The sequence below is a fragment of the Pristiophorus japonicus genome, chromosome 5 (genome assembly GCF_044704955.1).
Source record: "Pristiophorus japonicus isolate sPriJap1 chromosome 5, sPriJap1.hap1, whole genome shotgun sequence".
NCBI lineage: Eukaryota > Metazoa > Chordata > Chondrichthyes > Pristiophoridae > Pristiophorus > Pristiophorus japonicus.
Window position 1 is genome coordinate 165,073,480 of NC_091981.1, and position 14,183 is coordinate 165,087,662.

Consider the following 14,183-nt stretch of genomic DNA (forward strand, 5'->3'; position numbering starts at 1 on the left):
GAGGTAGGGGGGGAGAGAGAAGGGGGAGGAAAAGAGATTGGGGGGAAGAGGGGCTTACTGGATTGACAGGTAGGTGGCGTCGGGTCCGGGGGGGAACGTGGGTCGGTCGGTTTGGGGGGGGGGGGGGGGGGGGGTGGTCGGGAGCAGAGATCGGGGTCGGGAGCGGAGGCCGGTCGGGTGGGAAGGTCGGGAGCGGAAATCGAGAGCGGGGGGTCGGGAGCGGAGGTCAGGGGAAGTCAAGTTGGATCAGGTCCCGGTCCAAGGAAGCAGGAGCTGGGCGTGGGAGGCAGCCTTATCAACGCAGCCCCACACAGTTTTGGGCGCCTGGAGCTACTGCACATACGCGCCCACTGTAGCGCGCCTCTGCAGAGGTCCCGGCACTGTTTTCAGCGTATGACCTGGCTCCGCCCCCCACAGCTTGTGCTGCGCCGCGCCCAGCTCCAGAGGGCTTGCAGGGAGCCGGAGAATAGGTAAGTTTTTTTTAAGGTGCGCTTTGTGGCGTGAAAAATGGGAGTCCAGGTCGGGGCTGCGCCGTTGTAGGCGCGGCCCGAAACTTGGCCCATTATCTTATTTTTCTAACTTCGAATGTATTTTTTGAAGGTTACTAAAAGGGAAATAAATGGGAGTATCATACTACCCTATTCACTTTTTAAACTGGGCACAGCAGGTACAACTAAACTTGCTGATTCTGGGAACATAGGGAAACTTGAGAGAATCCGTCTTGTGTTACCAACAGCCAACACAAGAGCAAGTGACTGAGTATGAAGCAACAAAGTATCAGGCAACAATACGATCAAAAACAATTCTATAGGCAGAAGCAGCGCAGGCCATTTACAGCACAGAAACAGGTCATTCGGCCCAACAGGTCCATGCCAGTTTATCTTCTCCACACGAGCCGCCTTCCACCCTACTTGATCTAACCCCATCAACATAGCCTATTCCTTTCTCTCTCGTATTGATCTGCCTTCCCCTCAAATGCGTCTATGCTAGTTACCTCAACTACTTGTGGTCGAGAGTTTTACATTCTAACCACTCTCTGGGTAAAGAGGTTTCTCCTGAAGTCCCTATTGGATTTATTACTGACTACCTTACATTAGTGACTACCTTAGTTCTGCTGTCCCCTGCAAGTTCGAGCAGAGATCAGCTAACTCAGCAGAACAGGGGATCAAACCTACGATCTTCCTGGTTTATGTTGCTCAGTTTCATATTGGGCAGAACATTTACCAACTAAGCCACTGGGGAGCTCTATACAAACATGTTTAAAAAAAAATACAGAACATAATGATACAGTTTCTCCAGCTATTTCTTCCTAGAATTAAGTTCATAACTCTCAAAGATTTATTCCAGTGAGAAATAATAACTTTTATTTATATAGTGCCTTTAACATCGTAAAACGTTCCAAGGCACTTCACAACATTGTTACAGACAAACAGATAAATTTGACACCAAGCCACAGAAGAAATTAATGCAGATGATCAAAAGCTTGTTTAAAGAGGTAGGTTTTAACGAGCGTCTTAAAGGAGGAAAGAGAGGTAGAGAGGCGTAGAGGTTTAGAGAGGGAGTTCCAGAGTTTGGGGCCCAGGCAACTGAAGGCGCATCCACCGATGGTTGAGCAGTTATAATGAGGGATGTTCAAGAGGCCAGAATTTGAGGAGCGCAGACATCTTGTAGGACTGTGATGCAGAAAAAGATGATGTGATAGGGAGGAGCAAGGTCATGGAGTGATTTGTAAACAAGGATGAGAATTTTGAAATCAAGGCGTTGTTGAACTGGGAGCCAATGTAGGTCAGAAAGCACAGGGGTGATGGGTGATCTTGACTTGGTGCGGGTTAGTACACGGGTTGCTGAGTTTTGGATGACTTCAAGTTTACTTAGTGTGGAAAGTGGAAGGCCAGCCAGGAGTGAGTTGGAGTAGTCAAATAAAGATGCTCAGAGATGGATGAACCATCCCTGGCTAACTAAGGAAGTAAAGGCTGGTATCAAATTGAAAACAAAAGCATACAATGCTGCAAAGGACAGTGGAAGGCCAGATTGGGAAATTTTTAGAAACCAGCAAAGGACGACTAAAAAAATGATAAAGACAGAGAAGATAGCATATGAGAGTAAACTAGCAAGAAATATAAAAACACACAGTAAGAGCTTCTACAGGTATATAAAAAGGAAACGAGTAGCTAAAGCAAACGTGGTTCCTTAGAGGAGGAGACTGGAGAATTAATAATGGTAAACAGGGAAATGGCAGAGACTTTGAACAAATATTTTGTATTGGTCTTCATGGTAGAGGACACTAAAAACATCCCAATAATCAATAATCATGGGGCTATTGCCAGAGAGGGGGGGGCGGTGGAGAAGGGGACTTAAAACAATCGCTATCACTAGAGATAAAGTACTAGGCAAATTAATGAGACTAAAGGTGGAAAAATGCCCTGGACCTGATGGCATGCATTCTAGGGTCTTAACAGAAGTGGTTGCAGAGATAGTGCATGCATTGGTTGTAGTCTACCAAAATTCCCTGGATTCTGGAGAGTGCCCAGCGGACTGGAAAACCGCAAATATAATATCCCTATTTAAGAAACAGAAAGCAGGAAATTATAGACCAGTTAGCTATTTTCTGTCATTGGGAAAATGCTGGAGTCCATCATTAAGGAAGTAGTAGTAGGACATTTAGAAAATCATAATGCAGTCAAGCAGTCAGCATGGTTTTATGAAACGGAAATCATGTTTGATAAATTTGCTGGAGTTCTTTTGAGGATATAATGAGCAGAGTGGGTAAAGGGGAACCAGTTGATATCGTATATTTGGATTTCCAGAAAACATTTGATAAGGTGCCACACAAAAGGTTACTGCACAAGATAAGAGCTCACAGATTTGGGGATAATACATTAGCATGGATAGAGGATTGGCTAACTAACTAACAGAAAACAGAGAGTCGGGATAAATGGGTCATTTTATGTTGGCAAACTGTAACTAGTGGGGAGCCACAGGAATCAGTGCTGGGGCCTCAACTATTTGCAATTTATATTAAAGACTTGGATGAAGGGACCGAGTGTAATGTAGCCAAATTTGCTGATGATACAAAGATAGGTGGGAAAGCAAGTTGTGAGGAGCACACAAAGAATCTACAAAAGGGATAAAGATGGGCTCAGTGAGTGGGCAAAAATTTGGCAGATGGACTATAATGTGGGAAAATGTGAGGTTATTCACTTGGGTAGGAGAAATTATAAAACTTATTATTTAAATGGGGAGCGATTACAAAATGTTGTAGTACAGAGGGACCTGGGGGTTCTTGTACATGAAACGCAAAAAGTTAACATGCAGGTACAGCAAGTAATCAGGAAGGCAAATGGAATGCTGGCCTTTTTTGCAAGGGGAATGGAGTATAAAAGTAGGGCAGTCCTGCTCCAACTGTACAGGGCATTGGTAAGACCACGCCTAGAGTACTGCGTATAATTTTGGTCTCCTTATTTAAGGAAGGATATACTTGCATTGGCGGCAGTTCAGAGATGGTTCACGAGGTTGATTCTTGAGATGAAGGTGTTGTCATATGAATAAATGTTGAGCTGGTTCAGCCTATACTCCTTGAAGTTTAGAAGAATGAGAGGTGATCTTATTGAAACTTACAAGATTCTGAGGCGGCTTGACAGGGTAGGTGCAGAGAGGATGTTTCCACTCATGGGGGAATCTAGAACTAGGGGGCATAGTTTCAGAATAACGTGTCGCCCATTTAAAACAGAAATAAGGAAGAATTTCTTCTTCCAGAGGGTCGTGAATCTTTGGAATTCTCTACCCCGGAGAGCTATGGAGGCTGGGTCTTTGAATATATTTAAGGTGGAGAGACACAGATTTTTCTATGATAAGGGAATCAAGGGTTATGGGGAGCAGGCGGGGAAGTGGAGCTGAGGCCAGGATCAGATCAGCCATGATCTTACTGAATGGTGGAGCAGACTCGAGGGGCCAAATGGCCTATTCCTGCTCCTATTTCTTATGTTATGTAGGTTGAAACTCTGGCTTAATCAATTCTAATGGTACCTGATCACAGTACAGCAGAGCATACAAGCTGGCCACTTCTCTCTGATGCTGAAGCAAATAGAATTTGGGATGCAGATGACTTTTTTCAATCAGTTCACTGACCTGCATTCCTTTGTACTGTACTGATTTCAAGAAAAATAGGTTGTAATCGAGAATCATAGAATCGTTACAGCACAGTAGGAGGCCATTCGGCACGTTGAGCCCATGCCGGCTCTCGGCTAGTCCCAATCTTCTCTTCTCTAAGAACAACCACCCCAGTCTATCCACGTAAGTCCCTCATCTCTGGAACCATTCTTGTAAATCTTTTCTGCACCCACTCTAAAGTCTTCACATCCTTCCTAAAGTGCGGTGCTCAGAACTGGACGTAATACTCCAATTGTGGTCAAACCATTGTTTTATAAAGGTTCATCATATCTTCCTTGCTTTTATAAAGTTCAGGATTCAGTATGCTTTATAAACGCTTTCTCAACCTGTCCTGCCACCTTCAACGATTTGTGCACATATAACCCCCCCCACCCCCAGGTCTCTCTTTTCCTGCACCCAGTTTAGAATTTTACCCTTTAGCTTATATTGCCTCTCCTTGTTCTTCCTACCAAAGTATATCACTTTGCACTTATCTGCATTAAACTTCGTCTGCCATGTGTCCGCTTATTCTACTGGCCGATGTTCTCTTGAAGTCTATCACTATGCTCCTCACTGTTTACTATACTTCCAAGTTTTGTCTCATCTACAAATTTTGAAATTATGCCCTGTACACCCAAGTCAAAATCATTAATATATATCAAGAAAAGCAGTGGTCCTAGTACCAATCCCCGGGGAACACCAATGTATACCTTCCTCCAGTCCGAAAAACAACTGTTCAGTACTACTCTGTTTCTTGTCACTTAGCCAATTTTGTATCCATGCTGCCACTGTCCCTTTTATTCCATGGGCTTCAACTTTTCTGGCAAACTGATTATGCGGCACTTTATCAAATACCTTTTGGAAGTCCATGTCCATCACATCAACCGCATTGCCCTCATCAACTCTCTTCATTACCTCATCAAAAAATTCAATCAAGTTGGTTAAACACGATTTGCCTTTAACAAATCCATGCTGGCTTCCTTAATTAATCCACACTTGTCCAAGTGACTGTTAATTTTGTATCGGATTATCGTTTCTAAAAGCTTCCCCACCACTGAGGTTATAAGCTGACTGGCCTGTAGTTGCTGGGTTTATCCTTGCACACTTTTTTGACCAGGGGTGTAACATTTGCAATTCTCCAGTCCTCTGGCACCAGCTCCGTATCCAAGGAGGATTGGAAGATTATAGAGAGTACCTCCGCAATTTCCACCTTTACTTCCCTCAACATCCTGGTATGCATACCATCCAGGTGACTTATCTACTTTAAGTACAGCCAGCCTTACTCGTGCCACCTCTATCAATTTTTATCCCATTCAATATCTCAACTACCTACCGTTTCACCATGACTTTGGCAACATCATCTTCCTTGGTTGAGACCTTAATCATTCGGTACTGAGAAAATGAAGATAATAACACTTGAAGGTAGACTATTACCCACACACCTCTACTCCTAGCAATGCATACTTTCTCCAACCTAACATCATGGGAAGACAGGCTTTATAGAACATTGAAATGACTAATGATGACTGAGGCCAAGCGTCTTGAGAATTCCTGCTCTTCTCAACCTGTCATGTCATCTTTGCTACTTCTTTTCTTCAACACTGATGACATGCAATTACCAAGTCAAGAACTTGAATGTCTAATTGGAGAAAGTATGCATCTCTAGTAGAGATGAGTGGGTAACAATCTACCTTCTCAGCACCAAATGGATCATTTGTGCATTCACCATCCCATTGTTGACTCAGAGATTAATTTTGATAATACAGGGTACAATCTCCCACATCCGGAGTTCCAAAATCCGGAATGTTCCGAAATCCAGACATCGCACAGATCGATGGAGGGGTCATTCGAAATCCGTAAAAATATTGCGAAATTCGGACATTTTTTTCACAACAGTAAATAATCCCCCACCCCCACCCCAAAAAAAATTGCAATAAAACAAAACAAAAAATCACAAAACATTCACAAGACAAGACACTTAACTATCTAACTGCTGCAAAAGAATTAATAAAAACTTTGACTTATCTTTTTTGCAGGTCTTCATACCTACCACTGTCCCAAGGGCTGCAACGCAGGCTTTTCCTGGGCGTTTTTTTTCTTACTAACTACGGGTCACCGCTGAACCAAAAAGGTTTCCAGATTCGGGACGTCGGATTTAGTCTTCGATATCCGGAAATACCCAAACCTCAGCGTTTCCGGATTCGGGACATCGGAAATGTGTTCCAAAATCTGGAAATACCCAAAATCTGGAACGGCCTCGGTCCTGAGGTTTCTGGATTTGGAGGTTGTACCTGTATCTCTCACAGGTCATTGATCAAGATGAAAAATCAAAGAGCCAAGCATATTTTCATGCCAGAATCCTGATTAAGTGCTACAATAAGACAAGCATCCACTTATCACTGGATATCCACTGAGGATGTCATGTACCCAGATTACCAGATGTGTCACAAAGGGGGACAACTTCTCAACAACTGCAGGGTGCCATAAATATTGAATCAACTTTGCAGTTGATATGGAGCAGTGATTCACAAGACATATCTACTGTAAAACCAAATTGGCACAGACTTCAGGGTGTTATTAAGATGTTGCAAGAAACTTCTTACTCTTGTAAGTTTTGATGCAACAAGCAGTCTGCAGTTATCAGATTGTTTTTTGTTGAAAGTCAGGACATATGGTGCTTAGCACCTGGATAGAATTGGTTGATAGACACATCAGGAATGAGAGCGACTAGTTGAGTAATTAGTTCCTCACATAAGGCTTTAAGAAGTTAAGTAACTGTACCATCATGACTAGTTGCTTTTCTGGGATCAAACTTTTAAAGATTTACATTTTGATCTTGAGTTTGCTGATTTGTTCCAGTACTTCATTGGGAATTTTATAACTTGGATTGAATATGACAATTTATCACCATGACTACTGTACTGCACACCAACCCAGAGAAGCAAGGCATGTGAAAACATCCTTCAGAGCAAGAGTGTGATCAGACCTAACTTTGGAAAGAGATCGGATTGTCTGAGAATTATGTAGTTTGGAGCGAAGTTGATCTGGAGTTGAGCTCCTGTCATTTTGGATGCCTGAGTTTGCTATTAAAACACTGTGCTGGCACAAAAATATTTTGGACCAACATATGGTATATTAATCTGAGGAAGCAACGTTTTCCTGAAGATCATGCAGTCAATCCTTGTGGTTGGGAAACTTTTCAAATTAACTAAAGGTAAATTTAGCATTCCAATTAGTAGTCAGATATGCTTCAAATTCTCATGCGAGCTGATCAATTCTAAATCTAAGACTTCCCCTTAGCTAAGCAGCCTGGGAGAACTGGACCTGCTGGTGCAACATTATCTATGAGGGGTGGGAAAGTTGGCAACAGGAAGGTGTTCAATGTCATCTAGGCTAGAAGTCCCATATGTACGCCAGATCACAGTCACTAAACTCCTTTGCTATCCCAACCTCACCAACTAAATACAGGTCCAAGATTCAGTACCAAGACCATTCCAGATCCAAGGTGTGAACACCTTTTACTGCAGTCTATGCGCAATATAAATATCTATATATATTATATATATATATATATACATACACACACACACAAAATATATATAGTCATATAAACATATGTGACTATATACATATAAATAAATGTTCTATAAAAGTATACAATACACTGCTGTAACACTGGCTCCCACCTTTTTCTTTAAACCCTATTTAATCTATATCAAAGTTGGATTTTAAAATTTGACAAACTTCAGATAATGAAGGGCAACTTAATTTAGGACTAACATTTGAACAAATAGAAACAGAAAAATCTCAAATGTCACATTTTCTAGTACAGATAACAAAACAGAGGAAAAAGTTATTTATTGATTATTTTCCTTACTTTTTATTTTCCATTTGGTCAAATCGCCCAAGTTCCTGTTGAGTCTACTCTCAGATCTTGGTAAAAAACCTATAATACTGCTGGAATACTGTAAAGTATAAGTACTATGACCAACATAGCACATTAATTACTATATTTATACTCTCACTGTACTGATTCAATAAATATGTATTTTCTGAAGCCACTTAGTTATTAGGCAGATTACAAAATGTCTGCATTTGTTGCTCCCTTAGGAATAAAATCTATCCTAAACACAGACAGTAGTACAGGCAGGTTATTCAAACGGAGGAGCTACCTTTATTTAGTCTACAAGGAAGAGTTTTTAAAGAAAGGCCATATTTAGAGCAGATCTTGCAAATTCATTTAAGGAAAACATTTAAATAAACTTAAAATGTGTTAAAACTGAAATATTTAGCCTTAAACTTGGGATTTCAGTTATGTAATAGATATTGCCCCAGGAAACACGATGTGGAGAAAAATATGCATACGACAGATTGCTTAAATCAAGAGACAGACTTTAAAAAAGACTGGAAGAGCACAACGAAAATTTCAGTTAAAAATATTCGACTAGAAGTGAGCAGATTCACAAAATTACATCTTGACTGTTACGGTTGGTAAAGATACACCAACTACTATCTTAATCCATTTTGTACTTTATTTTATACTCCTGTGTCTCAGTCTGACTTTTCTTAATCACACAGATGACATGTTAAGTTTGCTTGCCCTTTGCTAAAGGTACACTGATGCAAGCTCAAAACTGAAGATTATAGTGAAATGTGCACATATAGTTGAAGTTTTGTGAGTTCCTTTTGAATTTTATCAAACAGCTGCAATGCAAACAGTGTATTAGACACACAACATAAACCAAAGGTGCAAAAGTTGGATCCCAGGGCTACAATTATATTCCACTGATATTGGTGGTTCATGACCAGGAGGGGCTAGTTCAATACTAGAAAGGAGTGGTTTACAGTGAATATTGAAAGTTAGACTTGGACTCCACAACAGAGTCACACTGCTAAGTTAGAAATCAGTGAAGACCCCTGAAGAAATATAGCAGCATACAGGATGTGAAGGGGCAGATTGAGGAAATTAGTCAATAGCAGTAGTTACGTAGATAGATTAATATCATTTACTAGAATGGTACCAAGGATGAGGGGCTTTAGTTATATGGGCCCCAAATTTCCCCAGCCGCTTAGAGCGGTGCATTTCGATATGGTGCGCCAACGTCCTGGAGGAAAAAAAGTGCCAAAAATCTACCTCTGAATTTGGTCACTCCCTCGTCGTCCGGATCCATCAGCGTTGCACAGCAGAGTCTTGGGGGGGGGGGGGGGAAGGGCGGAGCTTGGGCCCAGCGTGTCGTGTAGTGCCGACAGAGGTACGCATAACCGTTTGTGCGCGCGCGCATGTGCAATGGGTGATTCAGTTTGTGCGCATGCGCAGTATAACAGGAAGCTTGGCAATCGGCCAATTAAAGAGAGAGCGTCCTCAGAATAAGTGGCTATGGAGCATAAAGGTGAAGTCTGAATATTGATTTGTGTGTGGCTGAGGGAGTGAAAAGGAGTGCTGGATAGGTGTAAGAGAGGTGTAAGTGTGATCTTTGAACATTACCTGCGTTTGAGTCCAATAGACAAATGGTGCAAGAGCATGCAAGACGAACCAAGAATTTCCTCCATGAGGAAGTGGAGAAATTAGTGACTGTTATTGTGGAGAAATGGCTGGAGCTGGATATCAGCAAGAGTGGTCCGTCAAAGATCTCCCCCAAGGAAATTAGAAAAAGTTGGAACCTCGTTGCTGAAGAATTCTCTGCTGGGGTCAACACCGCAAGATCTGGAAGCCAGTGCAAGAAGAAATGGCAGGGCATTGATCAAGTAGTGAGTGTAAGTAATATCTTCATCATTAAATTGAATTGCAGTGGAAAATGTGAGCATCTGTATGTGTTCCACCCATCAGAAGTGCAACACGTCTGAAAATTAATATTTTCATCTTTGCAGAAGAAATTGGCCCACAAGAGGGAGAGAACTAGAACAGGAGGAGGTCTGCCAAATCTGCACCAACTGACACCCCTGGAACAGAGGATTGCTGCCTTGCTCCAGCAGAAAACAATAAGCTCTGCACAAGCTGGACCCCACATGCGAGGGTGAGGGCGAGTCATTAAAATGCACAGTCGCCCTTCAAATCAACCTGCTGACTGGCCTGTTATGCGTGAGACTACTCATGCCACCCATCCTGCCCCCTCCTGTGCTGCATTTGACTGTTGTGTTGTCTTTTGCAGAAGACAACGACACTGCTCAAGATCCTGAGGATCCAGATGTGTGCGCTCCAGACCAAGGCGGGTGGGGGGAGGAGGGGTCCATGGAAATGTGTGCTTAGGAGAATGCTGACCACGATATCGATCAGGACATATCACAGGACATCACACTACCCTCCATTAACTCCTCGTCAACCTTCCATGGGGTCACATCTTCCGAGATCGCGGGTCCGAGTGGTGGTCGGGAAATGCATCCCGGGACACCCAGTCCCCCAGCGTCCCAGCCTGCGCTTCGCACTGGAGGGGTGCCACTAGGCAGACCCACAGCAAGGGGAAGGAGAAGCCGACCAGTCTCTCCCGAGAGGCTAAGCAGAAGTTAATCAGGTTTTTTTCATTGGGTGAGGAGACCAATGCCCTCTCAAGACCACTCGTGGCGGCCGTCAGTGGGGTGCGTGGTGAAGTCGCCACACTATCGGGTGAACTTTCTGCATGAAGACGGAAGTCAGGGTGGGCATTTCAGAGGATGTGCAGACAATGGCAGATGCCATGAGGGAGCTGGCTTCTGCAATAAGGGCACAAAGGCCGGAGACTCAAATGCCATTCCCACTTCACACGGTCAGACCCAAGCCGGGCCCCCAACACCATCACCGACCCTATAAGGAAGTGCACTTTCTCTGAGATGTGGGTGAGGGATGGATACAGACTTTCTTTCCTGTTGTGGCTGTTATTGTTTGTATCGTTGAAGTGCACTGTAACATTTAAAATAAAAGATACCTTGCATCAAAACTGAATCATCCTCCAGTAGGACCACGTAACATTTAGGGTCAACTGTAAAAAGTAAAAATCCCTCACCCCTACAGTCATGTGTGCCTGCCGCCCCTAGCCCTGGCGGGAGGGCTAGCCGGTGCGTTCTGCAGTCGGCAAGGTAGGACTGCTCTATATTCTGTAGCTGATTCATCTTTCATTTATTTATAGTGATGTTGTACAGAAGATGCTGTAATGTTGTGCTGATGTTGTGAAAGTCTTCAGAGCTTTGAAATCCTCTAATTCACCTTTCTTTCTCCCACTCCCACCCACTCCCCCCAATCTCTGGCTCTCTGCGCTGATTTCTTAAATGTCGGTAACGATTTTCTGTGCCTACAAAAGTGGCCACATACATTGGCCGAAGTCAGTTTGGAGTAACTTTCAGCTGGCCAAATTTGCTTCTATGGCCAGAATAGGTGTAAGTGGCTTGTCACGGTCCCTTTTGGGGAGAACAAATTAAATTTAAAAAAAACCTAACTGAATACATTGGAGCAAGTTAAATGGGGAAATTTGCGATTTTTAAGTTACTCCCAAAAAAAGCTATTTACTCCAAAAAAAAATGGGGCAACTCTGGGAAATTTGGGCCCATGGAGAGGCCAAAGAAGCTGGTATTGTTTTCCTTGGCGCAGAGAAGGTTAATGGGAAATTTAATAGAGGTGTTCAAAATCATGAAGGGATTTGAGAGTAATTAAGGAGAAACTGCTTCCACTTGTAACCAGAAGACACAGATTTTAGGTAATTGGCAATAGAGCCAGAGGCGAGATGAGAATTTTTTTTTTTTTTTTTAAACGCATGAAAGGGTGGTGGAAGCAAATTCAATAATAACTTTCAAAAGGGAATTGGATAAATACTTGGGAGAGAAAAATAGCAATGGAGTGCGACTAATTGGATAGTTCTTTCAAAGAGCTGGCACATGCACGTGCCAAAAGGCCTCCTTCTGTGCTGTAAGATTCTAGGATACTAAAAATAGCATACCCTGTTGAAATGAGGGGTATGTCATGGCATCTGAAGATTTTCACAGATTCTTTTTTGAAGAATTGGCTTTTTTGTAAATTGCAATTTTGAGACTGAAACAACTTGCATTTATACAGTATTTTTAAAGCTAAATCCCAAGGTACTTCACAATTTTAAATCAATATAGTAACAGATGCTGAGCCATAAATCGGTCAATGCCACACAATTTACATTTATCTAAACTTCTCACATAAAAGAACACCTCAGAGCTTTACAGGAGAGGCAGACACCCAATTGAAAGTGAAGCAGTTTGGAGTGAGAGTGGAGATTGAAGGCTTATTCCAGAGATATGCTTTAAGAGAGAGGTGGCAAGATGAAGCAGGCAAGGAATAAAGGTGCAGGATAGGACATAGGGCTGGAGAAAATTTCTCAAGTATGATGGGGCAATATTCTGAAGAAATTTGAAAAGAACAACAAAGATCTTGAGATCAATTTTCTGGGGCACATGGAGCTAGTAAAGTTGAGAGTGGACATGTGAGATAAGTGTAACAAGGCTTTTAACAGAAGACTTGTCCACAGTTTTGGAGATTAGATTGGGTCAAGAAGGAAAAGTTGATGAGGACATTTGAGAAAACAATCCTTAAAATGAAGTTGTGGATGAAGGTCTTAGCAGTAGAGGGGATAAGGTAGGGGTGCAAGCATGTGATATTGTAATAGTCATGCTAACAGACCAGATGTAGCTCAGTTCAGGGTCAAACAAAAATACCGAGGTAGGAAATCACTGGGTTCTACACAAGCAGGAATCTGGGGAAATTAGTGAATCAGAGTGAAAGGCATTTAGCTGCAGGCAAGCACTCTGCAAAATTGCTTTGATCTTGCCAATATTTTGGACTTGATGGGGCCGAAATTCACTGTCCCCGAAGGGACAGCTATCACGGAGTTTGGGCGGTCGATCGAAAAAAATCGGCCACCGAGGTCGGGTACCTTTCCCTCCCCAAGCCATATTCAGCTCGGGGGCAGGGCGGGGGGGGGATTCCAGCAGTGCTCACTTCCGCTGGAAATGGCAGGGTGAAGCCAGAGTAAAGGAGGTAAGGGAAGCAGTGGCCAGGCCACTGGAATACGGCCACCACCTGGATTTACACTTATAAAAAGGTAGGAGTTCTTCAGGCAGTGCCCCTGCCAGCTATTCAAGTTAGTACTCGAACGCAACACCACTGGAGTGTTGCCGCGATCGGGGGCCCTTTGGCAGAAAAATAGTTTAATTAAGTTTTGATTTGAATTAAAAAAGTGCAATAAGCTGTAGTACTTGTTTTGGCTTCATTAAACCTGCTGACTGTTTAGTGGAGGCCTATAGGCCTCATTGTGGGCTGCAGAGACCTGCTTGGCGGGGTTGACCCCGAGGAGGGGAGGAGTGTTAGGAGGACGACACCTCGTATACCTGGTCAGATGCAGGGTGGCATGCAGAAGGCGTCGCTGTCAGCACCGTGCAGAGAGGCAGCGGGCAAGGGAGGTAGCAGCCATGGCTGCACAACCGAGAGAAGCGTGTGCTGATATATGCAGCTCGAGGGGGCCCAGGACGGAGATGGCATCAGGAGGAGGATGAGAGATGCTGACTGCCCCGCCCCCAGCCCCCCTCAAATACTGGGAGAGGAGCCTTTCTAGCAAGAGTCTCCACAGGAGCCCGAGAATGAGGAGGACCAGGGAGATGGCCAGCAGGCAGCTGCCAGGGGAGGTGGCCAACGCAGACGTGGGAGAAGGAGGCCGTACCCTCAAAGGATCTACAGACCTCAATTCTCCTTCCAGCTCACTGATGAGTAATGCCTGCGAAGACTACGATTTCGGACAGAAGTACTGAGAGAGCTCTGCACTGTCCTAAGAGAAAATTTGCAGCCTCAAACACACCTCAGGACTGCCCTCACTGTGGAGAGCAAGGTCACCATCGCCTTGAATTTTTACCCGACGGGGTCTTTCCAGACTGCCACTGCAGACAGTAGCAATGTCTCCTAATTCTCGGTGCATTCGGCAGGTCACAGATGCACTGTCCTGGAGAAGGGTCCAGTACATCTCCTTCCCGATGACAAGGGACAAACAGGTCGGATTTGCTCGAATGGCAGGCTTCCCGAGGGTGCAGGGTGCCATTGACTGCACACA

The 14,183-nt window shown here is 43.6% G+C and overlaps 1 protein-coding gene across 2 annotated transcripts in view; it reads right to left on the reverse strand.

Moving 5' to 3' along the window:
* Window positions 1–14,183, reverse strand: part of casd1 (CAS1 domain containing 1) — a 200,160-nt gene that overhangs the window by 51,607 nt on the left and 134,370 nt on the right. Inside the window, exon 1 of one of the 2 annotated variants that reach the window (XM_070881076.1) lies at window positions 13,935–14,152. The exons of the other annotated variant lie outside the window; for it this stretch is intronic. Coding sequence (XP_070737177.1) covers window positions 13,935–14,096 — 162 coding nt within the window. The 5' untranslated portion in view covers window positions 14,097–14,152. Of the gene's footprint in view, window positions 1–13,934; window positions 14,153–14,183 lie in introns of those variants that run through there. 2 annotated transcript variants of the gene reach the window in all.